Source organism: Trachemys scripta, chromosome 3 (assembly GCF_013100865.1).
Source record: "Trachemys scripta elegans isolate TJP31775 chromosome 3, CAS_Tse_1.0, whole genome shotgun sequence".
Taxonomy (NCBI): Eukaryota; Metazoa; Chordata; order Testudines; family Emydidae; genus Trachemys; species Trachemys scripta.
Genome location: NC_048300.1, coordinates 113,800,103 through 113,822,502, shown reverse-complemented (window position 1 = coordinate 113,822,502; position 22,400 = coordinate 113,800,103). Strand labels below are relative to the sequence as shown.

The window sequence follows — 22,400 nt, the reverse complement described above, 5'->3', positions numbered from 1 at the left end:
ATCTGATTTTTTTTTTTTAAGAAAATACTTTATTTAAGATCAATGATTTCAGATTTTTAGGTTTTAAACAATGATGGGGATATTACACTACTTAATCAAATGATAGTGGATGTTATAGATTATATAATTTCAGATGTGTAATTTTGATGAGCATAATGAAGTTATATTGTAACATACACATGATCAAATACATCCATAATATCATTGTGTAGTATGCTATTGCTCTTTCTAGGTCTGTCAACTCTCCTTCTTTTTAATCATGCCAGCATCTGCCCCAGAATTCTACTACTGCCATATACTTGATCACGAGCACTTTTTGGTGGTTTTGCCTGCAGAGTGAAACTGTTCCTTACCTGTCTTACTGAAAAGTGCTCATGTTCAGAAGTGCAGTGCTAAAAGAGTTACTAGAGCGAACAGGTCCATTCGTTGGGAAAGAGATACCATGATCAAAATATTTGTAAGTACAAAAAATTGAGATTTAGAAGTGTCCCAACGGCGAGTCCACATATTAGTATTGAGAAAAAGCTGACACATTTGGGTTATATTTTCAAACTACTTTTACAGTTTTTATTTTGGAGGGTAGTAATGGGATTCTCCCATTGCCCCACTCTTAGCAGCTGTCGGAACCTTGCAAGGATCTACAGGTTTCTTAATGCTGACACACTGTGGAAGTACTCTACATCAGATTGCACCATAAACAGAAGGGAAAAGGGAGTATTGCCCTAGCCAGGGAAACTGGGGTTTGAGCCAGAGAGGTCCTGAAAGAGAGAACCCTAAAACAAGCCAACCCTGGGAAAAAGTGCTTAGGTGAGGGATGGCACCCACTGTTACTTCAGAATTACCTTTTAATAATAAACTACTCCACACAATGAGTAACCTCTTTTCACTTTATGAATAAGTAATTTCTGTTTGTTGCTGGGTGATAACTCCAACACCTTACAAAATGGCAATGTGCTTGCCTCTGATACTCCTAGAAACTTTTTAAAAATCATCATATTTATTTATCCTTTAAAACCAGCAACTCCTAATTTCAGAGATGTATCACCTGTTCAAACACTTTGGTACACTACCAATGTCTGGAACTCGTAGAGCTTTTTATAAGTTGAAGTTAATTTTAAGAAACCAGGAATGGAAAACTACAAAGAAAAATACCCAAGATGGCGAAGCTAAAAACTCAGTTTGCTTTACTAGTTTATTCAGTTCATTAGGGATGAACATAGGGCACATTCACTCTGTAATCTCAACTTGGCCTCTGATGTGGGATACAGGAACAGCAGTTATATCACAGTTATATGTTTGATGGATTTTTCATTCTCAGTATTCTTCATATTCATCTTCTGCACGTCAAATTTAGGTTTTTTTGTCCAAATGATGTTCTGTACTATGACAAGAGAATTTAATGTGCATATAGGTTGTATGTATGCCTAGCTATATCACTTGTAGCACTTCATCACAGCAGGTAATTGAAAATGCCCATCAAAAGCTTGCAAGATTTTATATATCGTAAAAATTAAAAAAAGTAAGACAGACTGTTTAAGCTAAACTGAATAGCATCCTCATCACAAGGATAGACAACTTGCTGAGTTACATAAATTACAGCACAATACATGTAAACTAGTTCACTGAAGTCAGCAGAATTCTAGTCCAGCGTTCTCAATGCAACAGACAGCACTAGCTTCAAGATCAACTTTGTGCAATTAGAAATCTAATTTATCATTATAAAATTGAGATTCTGGTAATAACTTATTTTATTTTCACTATTTTGAATAATTAACCTTTGCCTTTCACTGCAGTACCTGTGTGCAACAGGGGCAGGAAATATCCAAAATAAACTTATGATCCCTTGCATCTGAAGAAGTGAGGTTCTTACCCACGAAAGCTTATGCTCCCAATACTTCTGTTAGTCTCAAAGGTGCCACAGGACCCTCTGTTGCTTTTTATGATTCAAAGTATCTCTTATTCAGACTTTAGATTACTGTAAATGAATGCTTAAATTTGGATTTGTGACTGTTTATATTACTTTAAATTATTACTTAATTAATATTGCACACACATATATATTATATTCACATTAATCATAGGGTGTATATACAGTAATGTAGTGGAAGCCGTAGCTGTTCCATTCTAACTTCTCTCTTCCCCACATTTTCAGTCTCATATCTTTCTGAAAATTTAACCTTCAAAGCCTTTTTTTTTTTTTTCCAGGGCTGGGCTGGTTTCTGTCTCTAAGTTAATATTTTGGGAACATTTGAGCCAAAATATTCCATTCATTTTTGAGCATGAAGGAAAAGAAAAAATTCCACCACTTTCCCAATTGAAATATTTCAATGACTTACTTGAAATCAACTCTAGCTTCAAAGTGCTTGACAGAAGAAAATTGAAATTTAGCATGAAAATCATCTTCATCCTCTTAAACATTTGTTTTGACTTAACTAAGTTATGAATGGTTTGACAACTGCACTCTCAGAATGTGCAACAAATGTTTTTTTTTCTTTTCACAACTATGCTAAGCTCACAACATGCTTAGATAAGAACATGTAGCTCCTGTGTGCATGACTAGCCTATCTGAGCAACGAAAATATTAATGAATGAATAGGCAGGGCCATCCCTACCCATACGCAAAGTACACAGTTGCATAGGGCATCAAATTTCCTGGGGCACCAAATTTCCTGGTGCCCTACGCAGCTGCGTGCTGCCCCAGCCCCTGCTCTGCCCCAGCCCCGCCCCTTCCCCAAAGCCTCCGCCCCTGCTCTGCCCCGCCTCTTCCCGCCTCAGCCCCGCTCCTGCTCCACCCCTTCCCCAAAGCCCCTGCCCCGCCTCATCCTGCCCCTGCTCCGCCCCAGCCCCGCCCGCACTCCTCTAAGGACTGCAGCAGGTGGCAGGCCTGCACTCATCAGCGGCGGGAAATGCAGCGACACAGCCCCAGCCGCGCCACCAGTGAATTCTGAGGGGCAGTTGCCCCCTGCCCTCCCCAAGGCTGAGAGCCAGGGGATCAGAGTGGAGTGGGCTGGGGCTGAGTTGCTCCACTTCCCGCCGCCCCGTGAGTACGAGGACAGGCCTGCCCTGCACTCATCGGGCGGAAGGAAGTGGAGCAACCTGGCCCCATCCCATCCCGCTCCGGTGGCTTGTGCTGGGGGGCGGTTCCCCCCTGCTCCCCAAGCCTGCTCCTGCCACCCCTACGTGGAGGCCTGCCCCCCACACACACACACACACCCCGCTGGGGTGCTGTGTAGGGCACCAGAATGGTGAGGGACAGCCCTGGAAATAGGGTCACAAAATAGTTTATTCACGGATTATATTGTAAAGTAAAAGCTGCACAGCTCTTCAAGTTTCAGGAGAAGGGCTCTCTAGGACAGGCTTGCTGAGGTACACAAGATAAGAACTTCCTTGTGAAGGCCTCATAGGTGCAAGTGTTAGGAAATCTCAGTTGGGTCTAATCAATAATTTCACAGTTTGAAATTCCCTTTTTTGTGTGTCTTCCCCCATCCCCACCCAAAAAATAGGAAAATTCATGTTAAAAAAATGACTAAAGCATTTTTTTGTTTGTTTTAATTTTACAAGACCAGGAACCAAGAGTGGCGATTAGAAAAGGTTGGCGATAGAAAGTGATACTTTGAAATCTTCCTTTGACATGCGATGAGCACTGACCAGTGGCGAGTCACAACCCCAGGGGAGCTCTTTCATGGACAATTGTGAAAAATAAATTAATGTGTGGACAACTGAGGGCAGCCTATATGCCTCATCAGGTATGGTATAAAATTTCCCAGTTTAATCCAAAGGCATAAAACTTCCAAGCTATAAATGGGATCCTGCCATGCCCGCAGATGCATAGACTCAGGAATGGGAATTATCTGTAGAGCACAATGTTGTACAGTAAAGGGTCTTCTCAAGCATACCAGTGTCCCTACTACAGTGTAAATTAAATATAAAGGATTTAATCTGAAGAGCAATAGAATAGTAAAGATATATTTTTATTGTTCACAAAAAACTTAGGTTTGCAATAAGCTAGTTACCTTCTTCCAAGCGTCAGCAATGGATTTATGCAAACCATAAGGAATCAGCACCTGCAGACCTTCACAGGTACCATACATCTGACGACACACAAAAATGAAAGCTCCTTTAAGGGCTGGCAACATCTCGGTTCCAGACAAAACAGAAACATTTTCATCAAGGAGTTTCTTTGTAAATTGAACAATTGTATGAGCTGCTGTAAGACTAGAAACAAAATAGCCCTTTTAAAACATTGTTTTGTAGTCACTAATAAACAGCATAAAATTAACCATTTTGATTAGCTCATGCAATTTCTACAGCAGAAGTGTAACAGGACTGCTGGGAAGTCCTAGGGGTTGAAGTCATGGCCCCTTTAAGTTAACCCCTCCCCCCCAAAAAAGAGAAAAAAAAATTGTTCCAATCTCAGTCAGAGGAAAATAAAGATCACTGGGCACTTTCCTTTGGGCTACAGATCCAAACAAAACAAATGTGGAACAGATTCTGTCTACCTAGTCCAAACAAGGATGGATAAAAATTAATGATTTTTAAGACAAAAATTATTTTTTAAATTTAAATCAAATTATCTTAATATAAATTAAATACATTTTTCTTCTTTAAAATGCTAAGGACTCAATTTACTATAATCTATTACCATCATTTGAATTAAATTTTAATATGTATATATTCAAGCAGTATTGTTTGCTGACGAAATTTTAAAGAAAGCCAAGTGACTGAACTGTTGGAAATCACTGGTTAAGCATCTAGAACCAGGTTTATTGAAGTGCTAACCCAGCTTTTGACAGTAGCTACCTCTGCTGCAGGTACAGGGAGACTATTTACTTCATTTCAATTTATTCTACTAGTTCGGTTCAGTGACTAACTCATTCAAAATTAAGAAACCAGCTGGGAGTTGAAAAAGAAGGAAACCTCATTTTCCTTAATCAATCTATGAATAAAAAACAAATTGTGAGAAGATGAGATCTACTATTCCTAAAATCTTAAAGGACATAGTGACCAGAAACAATCAGATCAACACACTAACTACAGATTATATATATATATATATATATATATATATATATATATTGTTTAAAATACAAAACATATTTGGTAAACTTACTTTGTTTTTCAAAGTCATTTTATTCAACTAATAAAACCATTTATAAATGTTGTTTTGGGGCATTTTCATTTAATTCCAATTTACAGACACATGCAGCTTAACACAGATAACAAGTAAAAAACTAATCTAGTAAAAAAGTGCATCATTTACCATTTTTACATAATAAAATGTAAAAATTAAGACTTTGAGAAAATATATGTTAAGCTATATAACTGCTGATATAAGCAAATAAATGTGTATAGATATTTAAAGCAAAAACAAAACATATGTCCTTTATAAATAACAGGGAGTAACATAATTTTTTAAAGTACTCTCTTACCTATCCTTTTTGGCAGAGTTCATGTTTCGTCCATAAAGGAGGAGAGAAAGGCCATCTTCTACAGCAGCAATCCTTGCCAAAATATCAGCTATATGTATTAAAGAGGTTTCAGGGCAATTTATATACATCTGTTTTGTTAAAAAAAATACATTAGTTATTTAGGTAAATGGCTTATAAAGTTTCTTTTTACATTTGTAATATGTTTCTGTAAAATATGCTTGTACAAGTCTGGCTCAGGTCTTTAGTGACCAATGGTCACCTTATGGTGGATGTTCAATGGCCTAAACCCGTGATACTCAAACTGAAGCCATATCTACACTATTGGCTAAATTGGCACTGCTGCGATTGATGCAGCGGTGTTGATTTAGCAAGTCTGGTGAAGACACACTAAGTCAATGGGAGAGCGTTCTCCCATTGACGTCTGTACTCTACCTCCCCAAGAGGCAGAAGCTATGTCGACGGGAGAGCATCTCTTGTCAACACAGCACGGCGGAGACACCACTGTAAATTGATCCAAATTACGGCGACTTCAGTTACATAATTTACATAACTGAACTAGTGTAACTTAGATTGATTTATAGTGCTAGTGTAGACCAGCCCAGATGCTTGCGAGCCACAAGTGGCTCTTTAATGTGTCTTCTGCGGCTCTTTGCAACACATGATATTAAAACACTGTGTGATTTAAATATTAACCAATTTAAATTATTACTAACATAGTAAAAGCATCCTGATTGGTTAATCAATTAAGTTATTAATTTATTTGCTATGAGAGTGTGCGTGTCTGTATTACTATAGTAAATGGAACAATGAATTCACACTACTGTGGCTCTTTTGGATAACGTTGATAACTAATTTGGCTCCTGAACCACTGAGATCTGAGTTTCACTGGCATAAACAAAATTAATAAATGGCCTCTGTTCAAATTGAAGCACGTACACATCCACGTTTAATGATACTGCCAGGAAAGATTTCAGAGAGGTAGCCTGCTCCTGTATTTTCCAATCCATGCATCTGATGAAGTGGGTTCTAGCCTACGAAAGCTTATACCCAAATACATTTGTTAGTCTCTAAGGTGCCACGAGGACTCCTCATTGTTTTTGCTAGGAAAGAGTCCATGGACTGAATCAGCATGGAGAATGGACTATCCATACACGAAAGGTGATACTGTAATGAAAATAAACTATACCAATTAAGCACCTTTATAATGGATAACAACATCCACACTATCAGGTTGCACTGATTTCCAATACCACAAAAATACACTTTAACAAAAGTATTGATTTTTCTCACACATCTCTTTGATATCATAAGATTTAAACAAACATTTCAAGTTTATTTGGGGGAACACTACAAACCTCTGTTCCATTCAGTAAATTATGAATGGGATGAAGAAGTGCATGTATCACCGTATTAGAATATAAACATTCAGTAGCACATTCAGTTCGGTCACACAGAATTTGTAGCACCTCTGTAACAAGGATTGCTGGAGAATAATTGCCTGTCAAACACAAGAAGTATTAATTTATATTTTTAATATAAATTAACATTAATATATTATCATAACTTTTACCCAGATGCTTACTTGAGTCATCTTCAGTTGGGTAATATCCAGTCAAGAAAGAAAGAAAACAAAAAAAAGTTTGCAAACTGTTATTTAAAATGTCCAAATTAAAAGTAACCAGATACAAAAGGTATTGAATTCTTCCTTTATTCACAAAGTGATACAATTAAGAAATGAATTTAAAAGGGCAATATTACCTGTGTGCACTGTCAGAGTTGTCTTTGGGCAAGTGGGAGAGCAATAAATAAATCGAATAAATAGTACCAACAGGTCAGTTAGGGCTATGAAATCTACAAAAATCACAAAGGAAAAAAAGGAGTCTATAAAATAAAGCATTATATTAACCTCATAACAAAAATGAACTTTCTAAACATAGGTAAGCAACTTCTTGTTTTATTGTGATTAACGGCTTTATCTATAGATGACACACTATAATAATTTTGGACTGTAGCCACTTAGCTAACCACTGTAAATACTTCCAGATCATCTTATATGGCTTGATCCTCTCCCATTTAAATCAACTGGACTTTTACCACATCTTCTGTGGAAGTAGGAGGTGACCTATAATTTAAAGGTATTGAATACATGTACGATATTTATGAATAACTGGACAAACTCCATCAAGTTTATTACAAGTTGAAGTTAATTGTAAAGGGAATTTTCCATAAATTTGCAACAAGACTGTGGATTTAACTTATTATCTCAATGTCGTCATAATTTAACCATTCTTAGTACATTAACTGCTCCATTACTACTTTCACTACTCAGACAACAATACAAATTTACTTACTATTAAGGATGAAGAAATTAGGCCCCATGCTCAATTTTAGCCACACTATGTCTAACAAAGACTCCCAGTTACAGAAGTGCTGAATAATAGGAACAATCTCACTAACATCTACAATACCACATTTGAAACACAGCTTAACTATAAACACATTGTCATTAAACACCTTCCTTTTTCCTCCACTTGCCCATACCTTTTCTATTTTCCAGCTGTACAGGAAACAGATTTCTGCCTTGTTTATATATCAATAATCTTCCTAAAAGGCACAGTGAATGAACAAAATAGATATACTGTAATTCTTGTCCTGAGTAGAAAGTCTTCTGGTTATTGCCTTAAAAAAAAAAAAAGAACATTTCTCACAATTCAGTTATAATTTTCAGTAACATACCTGTCTATTATGTATTCCTGTTTGAACCACCAATAAATGCGTAGTACAACATTTGTAAAGGAAGTTTCCCAGATAGCATAAATAAGCAAATATCACTGAAATATACTTTTTTTCCCATTTCAAGTGAAAAAGACATAAAGAGCTATTTCAAAAGATTATCTATAGAGAGATTTTTGTGGGGTGAAAGCGTGAGGGTGTATTCGTCCTTTCCCATCTGGAGCTCAGATATCACAGTAATAAGCATAGTATAAAAATCTAGGTTTTATACATACATATAAAATTGTACAACATAATAAAATAATTACTTACTCCTGTACTGCTGGGGCAAAACATTAACTCTAGAAGTTGCATCAACTGCTGATTCACATGATTCAAAGTAGTAAACACACTGTTGAACAGATGCATTAATCTGAAAAAAGCACAATACAATAAAACTTCCAACACCTCACAATAAATTAATTCTCCTTTAGATCCAAGTATTGCCTCTTAACAACAGGGCCTGAATTTTCATATGATTGCACATAGTTTAAAATGAATCAGCCATTTACCAAAAGGAGGGAAAATCTTCCAAAGCAATATAAGTGCCACTGAAAAGTCCATAATGTTTTATCAATAGAAACCTCAGATCTACAGGTATCAAAAGGATTATTCTGCGAAAAGGGTACTTTATGAAAGATAAGAGAAGTACAGTATTTAGTGTTATTCAGGAACATTGATATGGAAACTGTGTGGTGGAAATTATTTCGGGACGTCAAGAAGTTCAGCAGGTCAATCTAAATCACAACATTGTCCAGTTATACTGGAAGAAGGACAAAAGACACTGGGTCCGGCTTAATCAGCCCCCAACTTTATTATTAGATATCTGAGATAACCCGGCAGATAAAATAATATAGTGCAGGTAACTCCATGTTCATTTCAATATCTACGTGGGGGCTTCCACCAGCTTCCCTTTTTCCAGCCAACCCATTGCTGCTCCACCTGGTCTGGTGAAAAGGGGCTTCTCTTGCTGAGCTTGCCCTTATCAACTCCCCAGCTCTTCCTGTCCCTGGGGGAGGAGTCAACTGACCCCCGGTGATTTCTCTCTTTTCTTAAAGTGATATACCCCTTCTTTCTGCAAGCCAGACAATGCCTCCCCTCCCACTGCTTAACTAAATCAAAACATGTTATAGGGTAGCATCGTAAAGATGTCAGGAGAATAAGCTACATATGTCCAAAAAGCCAACTGCTTTCTTTAACTTATCCCACGTTTTAATCACCCTTTTAAAATAATTTCACTCATGGTCTCTTTTCACTTTTAATTGCCATGTTTTTTTCCTGCTTCAAAAAGACACCTAATTTGGTCTTCAAAGCCTCAAGTTATTTATTCTTTTTCTTCTTCCTCCCAATGTACCGTACAAAGGTGTCTATATTACTGAATATGACTGATCAAATTCAGCACTGGCTTAAATGTGTATGCTGGTATAAGCTACATATTTGATTAAGATGATCTGAAAGTTTGTGGTCAACATTTTCAAACCTATGTGCCTAACATTAGGCTTCTAAATTGATGTTTAATTATTTAAATAAGTGGCCTGATTTTCAAAGGTAGAGAGCACCTGCAGCTCGCATTGATTTTGATGGGATTAGTTGGTGGCCAGCAATTCTGAATATCAACTACACCTCTACCCCGATATAACGATGTCCTCAGGAACCAAAAAATCTTACCGCATTATAGTTGAAACCGCCTTATATCAAACTTGCTTTGATCCGCCAGAGTGCGCAGCCCCGCCCCCCCGAGCACTGCTTTACTGCATTATATCCGATTTCGTGTTATATTGGGTAGCATTATATCGGGGTAAATATATTTTATTTAGGTGCTTAAATATGGACTTAGAAGCCTAAGTTTTGTCATCAAAATTTGAAATGTTTGGTCAGAGGATCCATCTATACTAGTCAAATGTATCAGTCCTGAACAATATTGCTAGCACTGATGGTATCTGCAAAAGGCTAGCATGTTTATGCTACCAAATATTTTTTTGTTTAAAAAAAAGGGTTTTCAACACACAGCACTCTACTCAACAGGTGCTGCAATCAAAACTGCAGATGTACACCTGCCCAGAAACATGTTTTTGAAATTACTAAATAATGCAAGAGTAGGCCTGAAGTTATATTTGCAATTATTATAATACCGGGGTGCCAACGTGTCTCTTTTACTATTGAAACATGTATTGCATATACATTGAAAAAAAGTAAAATCAATGCTCAACTTGGTAGTGGGCCTAACTTATATTTATGGATCATGTATGTTTAATTTTACTGTGTGTACATTTTATATTATGAACTCTTTGGGACATGGACCACATTTTCCTAATGTTTTCAGAGAGCCAAGCATGATGTTGATACACAACTAATAAACCTAAATGCACCTGATATAAAAGGTATTTTTATGTTTTTTCTGAATTTTATTTAATATATTATATACATATACACACACCCCTCTTCATTTGTATTAACCTATTTTTTAAATTACAGCCCCGATCCTGCAACACGTTCCATACATGTGGACCCCCACTGCATGGAACCCACTGAAATCAGCAAAGCTTCGTGCAAGTGCAGGGGCTCACAGTTTCAGAGTCAATTGCACCTTTGACTCTCCTCCTGGTCTTCCTCGAGGGCACGCACTCAAGGTTTTAGGCTTCCCAGCTGTCATCTCTTTTAGGGTGGGGACCTGCATCTCTCTCCCTTGAGACTGGGGGTTTAGGTTTGCAGTCCCTTTGCAACTCACTGTAATTTTCCAGTAGATTTGACCAGGATCCAGAACCTGAGGTTAACTCTTTCTCCAGGGGCTATAACAGTATACACCAACTACCAACCGGTCTTCACAAAGCAAATTGCATTTATTCTTCAAGCAAAAACATTACAGAGAAAACATATAAAACCAAAAAAGAAACTACATGAATGCTAAATGCTTACCAGCGGTCACCCCTAATTCAAACACAGGGTTCTGGTAGGTGTCAGTGTTTCAAACCCCAGAGCTGGGTTTGTCTCCTTGATTACAAGTTCATGTCAATTTTTAGACCAGGAACCAGACCCCAGTGGACAGTTCAGCTGTTTCTTATAGAGCTTGGGCCAAGGTAACTAGTCAGTAGCCATCTTTTTTGGCTTTTGCAAAGCCCGGGCTGTGGAATTTGCATTATTCACTCTCCAAGGATTCCCCAGGAAACCCACTTAACACATTGTGCCAAAAGTCCATGTCTGCTGCCACATTTCAATATAGTCATTTGAACGCCTTACACTTCCCAGGCCCCACAACTGTCACACAAGGGTCTGCTCACGTGGAACAAGTTGCAGTACTGGTGCTTTACATATGTGATATGTTCTGCCTTAGCCTTACAATTTTTGATTGATGATGCTTGATTTCATAACCTTAATATTGCATTAACAGGAGGGGTCTTTTTTCATTAAACAGTTTAAAGCCAAACTCAAGACGTATGTTTTTATGACAATTTTCCACATGTTTATCATCATCTATATGTATGTCTTATGCAATAAATCTATAATATGACATGTATAAATAGTATTAAACAACAGTCTCATTTATTAAATAGCTGATATCAAACTTTTCAATTTCCCCTTATTCAAATCTGCTCGCAAGCCCCATATTGCATTTAGCACTGACAAAAGACTATCAGATTCTGAAACAATTTTTTTAAACCAAAGACGTGGCCAATTTAAAAAACTATCACATGGTCCACCGAAGGAAAAAAGACCAGCCACAATAGAGCAGGGCTGGCTCCAGGGTTTTGGCTGCCCCAAGCAGCCAAAACAAAACAAAACAAAAAAGCCGCGATCGCGATCTGCGGCGGCAATTCGGCGGGAGGTCCTTCGCTCCGATCGGGAGTGAGGGACTGTCCGCCGAATTGCCGCCGAATATCTAGAAGTGCCGCCCCTCTCCAGAGCGGCCACCCCAAGCACCTGCTTGAGAAGCTGGTGCCTGGAGCCGGCCCTGCAATGGAGGACAAGAACAAACAACTGCTCAAACCACAAGGAACAAAATGGAAATAAATTCCAAGCAGAATATGGCAACCACAAATATAGACTTACCAGAGATTTATATTTCTTTTCAAGGAGCCTTAGCACCACTGTTCTGCTATAATTTGCATGCTAAAATTGTAAAATAGAAATAGTGTGAACATTTATCATTTGATTTAATTTTTACTTTGCAACACAAAAATCAAAGTTCTCCAATTCTATTCCAATAATTACTGCACAGAATTAAGTTCTAACTCATGTTAATCACTATTGCATACAGGCATGTTTTTCTATTGGCATTAGATTAGGGTAGCCATAAAAAAGAGAGGATTACAATAAAACGACAGTAGTTCTAGAGATAGGCCACAATGAAAATAAACACAATGTGCAGTTTCACATGTACCAAACTAGAAAACCAGTAACTATGCTTAGATGACAGGATATGGCTTCATATAGAGCTATGCAAATCCTGAATGGAATAGTTGTGAGAGGCAGAATGCAAATTGACCCTTTTGTGCTCCTTGGAGGATAGCTAATTCTAACCTCAAAAGGAACCTATACCACACCTTCCCAATGAAGCTATTCTCTATCCTTCCACCTGTACCCTTCTCTTTAACATGGCCCAGGACTATTGCCACACACAACTTTTTATATATGTTTCTCATTGTTTTATGATGTTTAAATTTTAACCCTTCATTACAATATAATCACCTTTACTTAAAAACTGTCACAAAAGATGCATTTTAAACTACTTCTGCACCAATTACTTTCTGCCCCCAAAACCCTTTAGCAGGTATATATACCATATGTTATAGTCTATAGAATTGGTTACAACCTGGAATCACTGTTTCCAATCTTTATGAGTTAAACATTCTGAAATACATAAAATCCATCAGCAGATCCTTCCATTTTTCCTTACCATCCATTTTTTAAACCACACAGCTTTGATATCAAGCAGAGCCAAGAAGTAGACTGGATCCAAAAGTTTTGGAGAGACAAGATGTCTTTGATCACGTTTTACTGACAACAGCAATAAGGTACTCTCAACTATTTCTTCCATATACCTTAAGAGATTATGAGAAAAAAAATGGTCAAGTGTTAAATCGAATTAAATTTTATACTGGTACCATTCAAAAATAATCTTGCTTATAATACTGGAAAACTTTTTGAACTGAGAAATATTATATATACACACTGTAAATGGAAATTGAATTACATTTAATTTGGTCTTTTAAAGTTCTTTTTCAGCCCTTGCTGTGTTACAGTGAATAAAACGGATAACAACATGCATATTTTTATATAGCATCTTACCAACAGTATATAAAACAGTATATAAAAGTTGGCTAGTAATTATTATTATTAATTGTTTACCCACCATTGAAATGCAGTCTCCTCCACGACAAAAGAAGGTAAATGTTTAACTATGCATAAAAACTACTACCCAAATTGTTAGGGAAAAGAATACACTATCATTCAATTGAAACTGCAGGGGAATTTAAGTAGGTAGAATGTAATTACTCAGACTTGGATTTGGCCAGAATCCTGGGGCCAAAGTCTCTGACTGTTGGGGAAAATGCCACTGATCTTTTAATTAAAGTGATTAGCCACTTTTCTCTCATCTGAAAAACACCTCCAAAAGCAAAGCACCTCCGATATGCTGCGGCACTGGACCATCAATGACTTGGTGACTGAGTATGTAGCACTCTTAATTCCAACACTTCCTGCATCATGCAGTCATACTGAGTATTGGAGATCCTGACATCTGTTGGCGTATGCTAGAAGATGTGAGGAGAAGATAAGGTTTCCAGAGAGTCTGGAGAGGAGGTAGATTATTTTGAGTGCACTGATGGAGAATTGATATCATGCAGCTGATGCCAAGCTGTAGTGGAACTAGCAGGGAAAAGTGTTTGCCTGCTTCCCCAAAGGTAGGGGGCCTGAAGGCTGAAAGACAGTAGGAGAAAAGGCTGAAAGGCACAGAAGTTGAACTAGCTATGGAGAGAAGAAAGCTAGGGTTATTTGTCAAATGATTCTTTATGATTGGAAAATAAGGATGGCGGGAATGGAAAGAGTATATATCAAAAAATATATTTACACAAAGACACCTGCATAGCTGATGGCAGTTGAGGGAGATAATGAAGTAGTAGCCCTGAATTGGCAGATGTGAAATGGAAATGGACTTTCTCTAAGACTGTGACTAATTAATTGGAAGAAACCAAAATATTTATATGAGTAGTATACTAAATTAAAGAGGAAAATAATATGGTACCAAAAAAAAAAAAAAAGGCATAGTGGGGCACAAAAATGTTTTGTACATGCAGTAATCATCCAATATGTTTATTCAGAGATTCACAAATTTGAAGACCAAAAGGAACCACAATGATAAAATCAAGTGACCCTCTTTGTAACATGGGGCATAGAGTTTCACCAAGTGGTTCCTGAATCAAGCCCATAAATATGTAGTGAAACAGTTGAAAATGCAGATCACTATGAAATCCATCAAGCAAGGCCTGACTAAAAGGGTTACTGAAATTATGCAGAGACTGTAGAGTGAATTCATTCCCTCAAGTGTCTACACAGTGGACTGCACCCATTACTATAACCTATGGATAGCATCACTCCTTTAAACTAATTTCTTCAACACAAAACAACAGAGGGTCCTGTGGCACCTTTAAGACTAACAGAAGTATTGGGAGCATAAGCTTTCGTGGGTAAGAACCTCACTTCTTCAGATGCAAGTAATGGAAATCTCCAGAGACAAATTTGACACCAACAGATCAGGATTAAACAAAGACTGTGAATGGCTTTCCAACTACAGAAGCAGTTTCTCCTCCCTTGGTGTTCACACCTCAACTGCTAGCAGAGCACCTCACCCTCCCTGATTGAACTAACCTCGTTATCTCCATACTGATTTATACCTGCCTCTGGAGATTTCCATTACTTGCATCTGAAGAAGTGAGGTTCTTACCCACGAAAGCTTATGCTCCCAATACTTCTGTTAGTCTTAAAGGTGCCACAGGACCCTCTGTTGCTTTTTACAGATTCAGACTAACACGGTTACCCCTCTGATACTTCTTCAACACAGCCTTTTAACTCCTTTTTCCTCATTCCCATCCAAAAGTGCTTTCCTTATATAGACCCTTTGTATGTGCACAAGAGGAAAAAAAACAAGGAACAATAAGTCATATACTGAATATCACTACTAGTTCCACCACTTCCTCTCCCTCACCCTCCACCCCCAATTTCTCATGTGTTCTTTGTTTAGGTTATAAAATTCTCAGCATAGGGGCCTTGCCTCTTGATCTGTAAAGAATCCAATAAAATAAAATAAAATAGTAATGAAGGGAAGGAGTATAGACCACTGTCCACAGTGAGCCTCTAAGTAGTTTTGTGATCCAATGGATCCATGCCATGACAGATCCACAGGCCATTCCCCTGTCCCATGCTCAACCAGCTCTCAGTCCCTCTCCATCATCCCACAATCCAGACATTTGGATACACATTACTAATCTTCTGATAAAATTCTATGCCTTTAAACACTAATGTAAAACATATTTATCTTAGAAAAAAGGTGACATACTTTTCTGGATGACGAATCCAGAAAGAGGGAACCTCTCTTTGGTACTCATTTAGAAGACGCACCTGTAAACATAAAGGTTATAATTTTTTAAAAAAGAATTAATAATATTTCAATAATTAAAAGATAAAAGGGATAGAAAGCTAACGTATACCTTTTTAAGTAAACGAATTATTTCTGGGTTAGTTATGTCTATACCATCTGAAATAGTAGGAACACAATTTTCTCCAGAAAGAAAGTACAATTCTAAGTGTTTCGCTGAAAAGAGGGGGGGAGGAAAACAGTATTACTAGTAATATAGACTTCATTAGATTGTGATTTTTTAAAATGATTTCAGAAAAGCATATGAAACATGAAAAATTATTAAAACATGATTAAATGCACATACCTAAGCTTGTATAGACTTCCCTTGTCATATTTAGTGGAGAAGATGAAAAGGTCTTTGCATAGAATCTCAAAATTCTGTCCTAAGAAGAAAAAGAAATAAAATTAGTAACCTATGCTCAAATAACCTTATTAGCATGGTGTATAATATGGTACAATTAAAATATATTGTGTGTTATGCACAATATTACATACTACTTAAATAGCCCTAAAGATGCACCTGGTACATTACCAGGATACAAAACAGGTCTGTGGTCTCAAGAACCTACAATCTAAAAGGAACAGTGCCCTGATCTATGCAGACGCAGGATCAGGGCCTATATTAGTATATTTTAATTGTTTTAATGTCATACAAAATGCAAGTAACTTACACAGTAACGCTAATGATATGAAGATTAACCACAGCTTTTAACCAATGAAAGCACTTCTTAGGAACAAAGAGAGAGATAAATGACAGCACTTGGCGTAGCTTTAACAATTTTAGTTTTGGCTGATATGAAGGGCACTTCCACACTGAAAAAAACCCACATCACTTCATTGGCATTGCTTTTTCCAGAGGAGATGTGCCCCAGAGATCATGCCAAAAGTAATAAAGAAAGCATCATTTTTTTTTTCTGAACAGTGCATATGCAACACTGTATCTTCATGATGTATCATATCTTTTGTGACAATGAGAAAATACACCGCTTTACTGTGAGAGATTACCATCACATTTTATATAGTAGTTAGGCAATCTTTTTAACAAAATGATAAATACATTTTATTTTTTATGGTATTGCAGAGAACAAAGCAAAAGATACAACTTAAATAACATCCCATACACTTAATAAATTTTAAAGTGCAAATGTAATATACCAGTCAGCACTATAATACAGAAATAATGAAGTTCTCTTCTCAGTAGAAAAAAAAATCTTTACTATATTCATTTTAAAATTAGCCCAGTCAAAACCAGTCTACACAAAGCAAAATTTGGATACCAGTCATATACCCACTGATTTAAATGTGAATTTAACTGGCTGCATAAGGCTTGTCTGAAAAATGGCAACTGAATGCAAATACTGCACTATATACCTGTGAGATTTCAACAAACATATGTAAACTCTATGCTGAGTAATTTGTTGAGTCTGATGTGAATTCCAGTAATCTCTGCCAATCTGTCTCACTTTTTAAGGTCCTTTATCTCTTCGCACTCTAATCCAAGTCATGGCCTCTTAAACAATGATCATCAGGTTCAGAGAATCAGAATTGGACCCAGCTTGTACCACATTCTACTGGAATGGGAAGCATGGTACATTCTCCAACAGATTGATATTATAACATGTAGATTCGTTTTCACAGAAATTCATTTGATTGCCTAAAATGTAGGCTGACATTTTCACAAGGATCTAAAGAAATTAGGCACCAAACTCCCACTAAAAGACAATGGATGATGGGCATGTTGCTCAAATTTATGCCTTTGAAAATTTCTCTCACTAACTCCTCCAGGCTATACTGGAGTGAAATTACTGAATAAAGCAGTGTGCAGTACACTAGATAGATATAGTAATTTAAAAGTGTTAATTTTTTAAAGTAAAAAGTATCTATATCTGTTTAACTTCAATGACTAATTAAATGATATTGGAGAAAAGGAAGTCTTTGTTAAAGATTCAATACAAACACCCACACCCTTTCAATTAAAGTATGAGAACATACAATACACATCCTCTGAGTCCTCTAGCAAAACCAGGAAAAAACAGATATTTATAAGGGGAAAATAATCAGAAAAAGACTATAAAAAGCAAACACAATATTTAGGCATCTTCATATATCATAAAAAAATCAATACAGGGAACAAGCCCAGTTATTACACAATCCTGTGCCTGTCACCTTTAAATCAAGTGCTGGAGAAATGTGGTAAGTTGTTTTACCTCAAGAACAATTTAACTGATAAATATACAAATTAGTTACCTCTTGCCAGACTACTGGACTACCATGTCACAAATGTACATGTTTATTCCTGTGAACTGTTTTGAATAGATAAACATCTGATTGCTACATATAAACCATTTGCTTACACTGAACGTGGAATCAGGATCAGAGAGAGACATTGTCAGATGTTTACGCAAATTAGACCAACTCTCACAGTTTAGTACATCAGAGGGAGGCGCAGAACACAATGTCTGCATTGCTTCCTGGCGCACCTGAAATAATCAAGAAATATAAACAAAACAATGCTGTCAACAGTACCATTACAATGAAATACTTAAAAATGTGATTTTTGTGGGGAAACAGTCCATAGTGATAGGACACAAAAAGCAAGAATTCAAAAAAAAAAAAAAACAACCCACCTCTTCTGCTAGTAGATTGTTAAGCTAATTTGGACAAAACAGTGAGGAAAACACAAAAGCATACACTTTTAAAATACATAATTAAAGTAATCTAATTGATTCCTATTAGTATTTTGCTGTCCCATAGCAACTATATATTTAGTTATCAAATACAAGATTTATACTAGATCATTAAATTGCTATACTTTATTACTCAAATGCCACAACCTGGAGTAATAGCGCTGCAAAAAACAAACAACAATAAATATGAAGCAATTTATTGCCAGACACCTTTCAGTGATGTGCTGGCTGCTGCTTCCCGCAGCTCCCATTGGCCGGGAACAGCAAACCGCGGCCACCGGGAGCTGCAAGGGGCCATGCCTGCAGACAGTTAATATAAACAAAATGTCTCGCAGCCCACCAGCAGATTACCAAAGGTTGCCGACCCCGAAATGGAATGATGATTGCAACTGTAACTATTGTTGTTATTATTTGTATTATTGTAACTATAAAGCTGAAGTCCATAAGCTGAAATCATGGACCCACTGAAGTCATTTACAGTTTTGCCATTCATTTCAGTGGAGCCAGGATTTCACTCATGTTTATCTACAGGTACCATATTCTCAAATATGCCATAAGTTTTCATTTATATGAGTGATATTTTAGACATTCTTTTCACTTACCTCCTTAGGTTGAGCAGGGTCAAGCCTTTCCACAAGTAGCTGTAATTGTTCTTGATTCATGAATGTATAACTCTGTAACACACAATGTAAAATGTTAACTAAGTAAATCCTATTAAAATGCACCACTAATGACTAAAATCATCAGATTTTATGGATATAAAATTTATTTTTGAACAATTAAAGTGTTAGCATTTACCTTAATGCAACATTAAAGTTGAGATTTTAAACGGCCAAAGTTCAAAAAACCCGAACTTGAAGGCCCAGTAATAAAATTCTTTCTTCTCCATTCTGCCTCTGTATTATAAAATTGTTATACAATGCTAGGTAATGTGGCATGCAATTAATAATATAGCATAGTATTGCATGTTGGAAAATAAATACATATATAGTATTTTACTGTTCTTCCAGTAAAAATACAAAAAGTTAAAATGAATATTGTGTTTATGTAAACGTCACCTTTTTCCTCACATTATTAGCACATATTTTGCAGATTATATATGTCCACGCACTTGCATGCTCACAGACATTGTAAATGCAAGCAACCATGTTTTCCATGACTCTAAGGCAACAGAACTGTGAAAGAATTTACCCTTTGCAGACGAATCTGGCTGCAGAATCTAAGATTTCATTTTTTAAAAATGATTCAATTCTGCTACTGCTCAACTGAAAAGATTCTTTAGACATCATCTAAAAGGGTAACTTTTTGAAAAAAGGTGTAATCAATTGAAAACTGGGGTTTACAGTGAAAGTGCCATCTCATCCTTAATTGTAATATCATTACTCTGATGGAGAACCATAAACATCAAATTAATCAAGATCACAAGTGTGGTTAGATGTTAATAGATGTTTGGCTTTGTGATCCCTTTGTATTCTGCCCCAGCCCTGCGCAGACAGCTGGCACAGCAAACTTCGAGAGTGAACCTCCCAATGACCACAAGAGCCGTTAAGAGATGAAGGAACCCAGCCAGGTTTATTGTCAATGAGGCACGGTACTAGTATCCCGCAGACTCTACCGGACCAGTAATACATGTATGCCTGTAACAAGGGACCAGCTCAGTGAACGGCGAGACTTTCCGTTCCTTGGCTAGCCAAAGATACTCCCTCTGAGATATACCTTCATATATCCAATACAAACAAGCTAGTACTGCCCCTCTGTAGGAGCTGGATTTTATAATCTACTATGAGAATTAATGTATGAATTGATTTCATCCTGTCAGCCACACTTTTTGAATAGCAGAAAGGATGACAGACCAAAACAATCCTTATTACTGATTATGGTCACCCTTTTGTTTTAGAATAAGTTATAATGTCTACTATGGTTTCCTATATGTATTAGAAGTAGGCACTCTAGTTAAATATACATTTCTTTGTTTTAAGGTTTAGTAAATAAAAGACAGGGTTCTCTATTGGGTCTATCTTAAGTAGATTAGAGGAACATTGAAGGCCTGGGTCTCAATGTAAATTGTCTTGGTTATTGATTGAAAAACTTAGCAAGGTTTAATTTGCAATGCCCTTTTGCTCAATATAAAATACTACTGTTTGTATTCTCAATCTGTTTGTGTGAATGAGGAATGTATGCATTAGGAAAAGATAAGGTGTGAAGGCCATTGTTATAGCCAGAGTCAAGGAAGAAGGAGTGAAGAAACTTAAAGGACATCAAAGAATCATCAACACACATCCATAATGAAGGGCAGATTGACGACCCTAAGGTAAAGGCTGGCACCCCTAAAGACAATTGATTAAATTGGAACAAAGGAGAGGATGACCCTCTCGGAGCTCTACTGGAATGTTTACACCAATTAAGAAGTAACCAGTCACAAAGTGACACAGCAGAATCCACAGGCTTCAACAGAGAAGAAAACCTATAAGAACAGGGTGCTTTGCCATAGGACTTTGGGTTCGTCTTGCCACACTCCAGGAACATCGGATCGCGACCGATAGAACCCTGCTCCCCTCTGCGACCAATCTGGCTGGCCACTAGATTGATCCAGACTCTGGACTGGTAACTATAAACATCATTGCAGGGGGGAGAGAGAGAGAGAGGGAGAGAGAGAGAGAGAAAGTGTGTGTGTGTGTATGTGTCTAAAAAGCATATGCTAACTGTGGTATTCTCAATAAATGCTGTGTGTATTTACCTTCTTCTATAAAGATCCAGTGTGCTTTGTATGAGCATAACACCTCTGACATAGTTAGTTACTTCCCCCTGATGTGGCTAGTTATCACCTATCACCTGGTACATGTTGGTTTGATTAAAACATTTAAATTACATACTGTCATCCAGACCTTATCTTTTAGGAGGGGTCAGTGCGTTCCTGTTATCCTTGGGAATGTTTTTGTACCATTCTTGATATTTGGATATTCTTGTACTGGTACCCCATGATATCGGGATGTGTTTGCGTGAGTACTCTGTGACTAGCACTTCTTAGGAACATGTATTTCTGCAATATTAGCCCTGTTCTTGCCAGATTCTGTGAGCAGGTCCTGCCTCATACCAGGCCTCTGATACAAAGGCTTACGTCTCAGGCTCTCTTTCTACTACAAGTATAAGTATTTTACTTATTCCACAATACAAGTCCAGATCGTAATATCATACCTGATTGAAAGATGAGTCACTATCAGAGCAGTTGTCTGTATAGTAAGCACTATGTTGCTCTTTCTTGGTTTTCCTATGCATCTCCTTATTACGCATCTGATCTTCTTCAAATTTGTTAATCAGAGATTCCACCACCACCATCATGACATTCTTCAAGGAATGCATCATTTCTCTGTACCTTCAAAGTCAAGGTAATGTTAATACTAAATAACATAAAAATCACTAATTAAAGTATGAATAATGGAATAAGGCATGCCATTACATTTACATTTCACAGAATTTACTCAGTGAACTAAAAAGGTTTTAAAATAAATACAAAACACTATACAGATCCCAAGTAATTAACAGAATGTGTGTGCAAACTTAAAAACTATAGATATATACATTTTAAAAATAAACCAAAAAGCTTTCCTACAACTATTCAAATAACAATACCAAAATTTATAACAAACAGCATAGGGACCTGCATTCCCAGTTTTGTCACGAATCTGTATTCTGCACTCAGATGTCTTTCAATAGGAACAATGTGCAAGCCATCAGCAGAATACGGCCCTAACAAAATACAAGAGACCAAATCTGATCCTCATTACTGTTTCTGTCTCCACAAGTTTAATTAAGGTTTTTTCTTCCACAAAAGTCCTCTGAGGAAGCAGCAGTACAGAATGCATGGACTGAGTAGCCTTC

At 37.0% G+C, this 22,400-nt stretch overlaps 1 protein-coding gene across 16 annotated transcripts in view; it reads right to left on the bottom strand.

The window, feature by feature from the left end:
* The window catches only part of TBC1D32 (TBC1 domain family member 32), a 166,211-nt gene that overhangs the window by 125,140 nt on the left and 18,671 nt on the right, over positions 1-22,400 (bottom strand). For 14 of the 16 annotated variants that reach the window (XM_034765784.1, XM_034765775.1, XM_034765781.1 and 11 more), the window contains 14 exons: positions 21,717-21,894; positions 19,124-19,195; positions 18,189-18,314; positions 16,139-16,217; positions 15,905-16,008; positions 15,754-15,815; positions 13,096-13,240; positions 12,249-12,308; positions 8,475-8,574; positions 7,971-8,108; positions 7,188-7,280; positions 6,785-6,927; positions 5,430-5,557; positions 4,014-4,215 (listed from right to left, as the gene is read on the bottom strand). In XM_034765784.1, coding sequence (XP_034621675.1) covers positions 4,014-4,215; positions 5,430-5,557; positions 6,785-6,927; positions 7,188-7,280; positions 7,971-8,108; positions 8,475-8,574; positions 12,249-12,308; positions 13,096-13,240; positions 15,754-15,815; positions 15,905-16,008; positions 16,139-16,217; positions 18,189-18,314; positions 19,124-19,195; positions 21,717-21,894 — 1,630 coding nt within the window. Of the gene's footprint in view, positions 1-4,013; positions 4,216-5,429; positions 5,558-6,784; positions 6,928-7,187; positions 7,281-7,970; positions 8,109-8,474; positions 8,575-12,248; positions 12,309-13,095; positions 13,241-15,753; positions 15,816-15,904; positions 16,009-16,138; positions 16,218-18,188; positions 18,315-19,123; positions 19,196-19,319; positions 19,531-21,716; positions 21,895-22,400 lie in introns of those variants that run through there. The other 2 variants (XM_034765785.1, XM_034765786.1) reach the window with 2 other exon arrangements.